Consider the following 2,623-nt stretch of genomic DNA (forward strand, 5'->3'; position numbering starts at 1 on the left):
CCCGGGGAAGGGGCCGGGATCCCTCCCCTTCGTTGGGCACCAAATGCGGCGGCACGCTCCCCTGGATACATCGGCTCAGGTATTTCCCAGGCAGGGAAAGTAGGGGGATCCCGGGAGGATCCCTGGTTACCAAATGACGCCTAAGGTGTAATGTGATGGAAGGAAGTATCAACCCAATGCCTGCATTTAATATTATCAAGTTGAACAACCCATAGTTTGACCAAGTCTACAGGCAAGCACGGCCAACACAAACCGCGGGCTCATGTGCCTTTATTTAACGATACGTAAACACATACACACACCAACATATACGCATGCTTGCAAAGATCTAATTTATGTTGATTAATACAATGGACAGGCAGTCTTATACCTGCAGGTGCAATGCACTATGACCTTGTCGAACGAACCGATTGTACTTGCCTCTAGGACGACAAGAAGCGTAGGACGCTAACGATCTCCGTTGCCTGCCGGTGGAGTAGACTCCGGGAAGGGAACGGGCACACGGAGAACAGGGCGCAGGAGGAGGCCGGCCTTCCGCCGCGCTGTAACGCCAAACGCTTCAGTCATGTCCAATTCGTCTGGACTTGGACCCTCCCAGTCGAAGTGGAACAGCAGGCTCGCGAGTGCGAGCCCAATGTTGGTAAGGCCGAACGCTATCCCAGGGCACATCCTCCGGCCTGCGCCGAACGGCAGGAAAGAGAAGTCGTTACCCTTAAAGTCCACAGCATCCTCGTCCTTGAACCGCTCTGGCCGGAACTCCTCCGGCCTGTCAGGCCAGTATCGCTTGTCACGGCCCAATGCCCAGACGTTGACTAGCACCTGCGTGCCCTGGGGGACGTCATACCCGAGCACCTGACATGGCTCCCGGCACTCCCGCGGGAGGAGCAACGGCGTGGGCATGTGCAGCCGCAGCGCCTCCCGAATGACCAGGCGCATGTACGGGAGCTCGTCGAGGCGGTGCTCCGCTACGGTGCCGTGGGCCTTGAAGGCTCGCCGAACCTCGGTGGTTGCCTTGTGCATCACCTTTGGGTTCCTCATCAGCTCTGCGAATGCCCACTCTAGCGTAGTTGTCTCACTGCCGGCACTGAATAGGTCCTGTGTGAACCATTGATTGTGGAGAGAGTTTCGTTTTGTGAGACTTAAAAGGGGCTGAGAGCTGTGAATCTAGATATACTTGCGCCATAAAACAATTATATAATCCGCCTAATAAAAATATGCCTCGGGATATTTTACGATCTAAGAAAATAAAACTCTGGTATTCATAAGCTTGATTAAAGCTAAACTTACAAATAACAGTTTTGCTAAGTATGAGTCGACTGATGCTTCATTATGTCCCAGTCGATGCTATATTCCTTTGATCTCACATGAAGATTGGTATATTTTTTTCTTCAATTTTCTTCTTTTTTTCTTCTTATACACTATCACTTGACTGTGAGACCTAGGCACACACTTCAAATAATATTGGAAAAAGGGGAGTACTCACGAAGATGACGTATTTGACGGCGTCCATGTCCAGCTTGGCCTCCTTGTGCATGCTTAGCAGCACGTCGAGCAAGTCCTCGTTCTTCTGGCCCCCGCCACCTTCCATCGCCCTCTCAAGCCGCTCGTGGATGATGGCGTCGAGGATGCAGTTCCCGATGTCACGGCACTTCTTGGCGCTGCGCACGGCCCTGCTGAGATAGCCGGCAAGCCGGGACGACGGCCACAGGTCCGGCGGGTTGAACCCCGCCACGAGCTTCGTGGAGCGGTCGAGCGCGTGGAGGAACACATCGCGCTCCTTGAACCGGTCACCCATGACGGCGCGGACCGTGATGTCGATGCCGAGCGCGGAGAGGCACGCGCGCAGCTCCACGGAGCGCGTGGCCGCCGCGGCCTCGGCGACATCGCGGAGCACGGCGGCGACCTCCTCCTCGCGGATGGCGCGGAAGGACGTGACGCGCCGCGCCGACAAGAGCTCGAAGACGGCGATTTTCTTAACCTGGCGCCAATGGTCACCGTACGGTGCGAACACAATGTCCGATGGTCACCGTACGGTGCGAACACAATGTCCCGGCCGCCGTTGGTGAGCACACGCGCTGTGGCGCTCAGAGGCCGCGTCGCGAACGCCAAGTCGTGGGTCTTCGTCACCTCACGAGCACCCTCCCGGGACGACACCACCAGCGTGGGCACCTCGCCGAGCCGGAGGAGCATGACCGGCCCGTAGCGCCGCGCTAGGTCACGCATCGCGCGGTGGGGGAGCTGCCCGACGAGGTGGTGCAGGCTGCCGATCACCGGCAGCTGCCACGGCCCCGGCGGCTCGTTCATTGCCGAGCGCCTGCGTCTGCGGCTGGAAAGAAGCACGGCACACAAGGACACGAGAGCTACGCCGAGGTAGACGACCTCCATTTGCATGCTGTACATGCTCTAATTGAGGTTCGGTAAGAAACGAAGCTAAACAGTGAAATCACCATTTGCATGGTTCATAGGAAAGATTTGCAGGAAGGAGAGATGGTAGATTGCGCGGTCGCCTTGCTTTTAAACTGTCTGGTTCAACAATTCCCCATTGCGAGAACTTAATGATAAAGGAACTGATCAAGACTAATTCTTTTGAGAAAAATCATACAGTACATATAATGTTATTATT

The 2,623-nt window shown here is 55.6% G+C and overlaps 1 protein-coding gene across 1 annotated transcript; it reads right to left on the reverse strand.

Moving 5' to 3' along the window:
• Nucleotides 1-447: 447 nt before the first annotated feature.
• LOC119288734 (zealexin A1 synthase-like) lies at nt 448-2,385 on the reverse strand. The gene is made up of 3 exons (XM_037568292.1): nt 2,047-2,385; nt 1,711-2,014; nt 448-1,100 (listed from the first exon to the last, which is right to left on the reverse strand). The coding sequence occupies exons 1-3, from the start codon at nt 2,383-2,385 to the stop codon at nt 448-450; spliced, it is 1,296 nt and encodes a 431-aa protein (XP_037424189.1).
• Between the last annotated feature and the right edge of the window lie 238 nt (nt 2,386-2,623).

Source organism: Triticum dicoccoides, chromosome 4A, assembly GCF_002162155.2.
Source record: "Triticum dicoccoides isolate Atlit2015 ecotype Zavitan chromosome 4A, WEW_v2.0, whole genome shotgun sequence".
In the NCBI taxonomy this organism is placed as follows: Eukaryota; Viridiplantae; Streptophyta; class Magnoliopsida; order Poales; family Poaceae; genus Triticum; species Triticum dicoccoides.

What these genes read in the sequence shown, in the direction of transcription:
- LOC119288734 (XM_037568292.1), bottom strand. Translation starts at nt 2,385, where the DNA reads ATGGAGGTCGTCTACCTCGGCGTAGCTCTCGTGTCCTTGTGTGCCGTG. An exon ending in TCACCAACGGCGGCCGGGAC is followed by an intron (nt 2,015 to 2,046) that starts ATTGTGTTCGCA and finishes TGACCATCGGAC; the next exon opens with ATTGTGTTCGCACCGTACGG. An exon ending in GGCGGGGTTCAACCCGCCGG is followed by an intron (nt 1,101 to 1,710) that starts ACCTGTGGCCGT and finishes ATCAATGGTTCA; the next exon opens with CACAGGACCTATTCAGTGCC.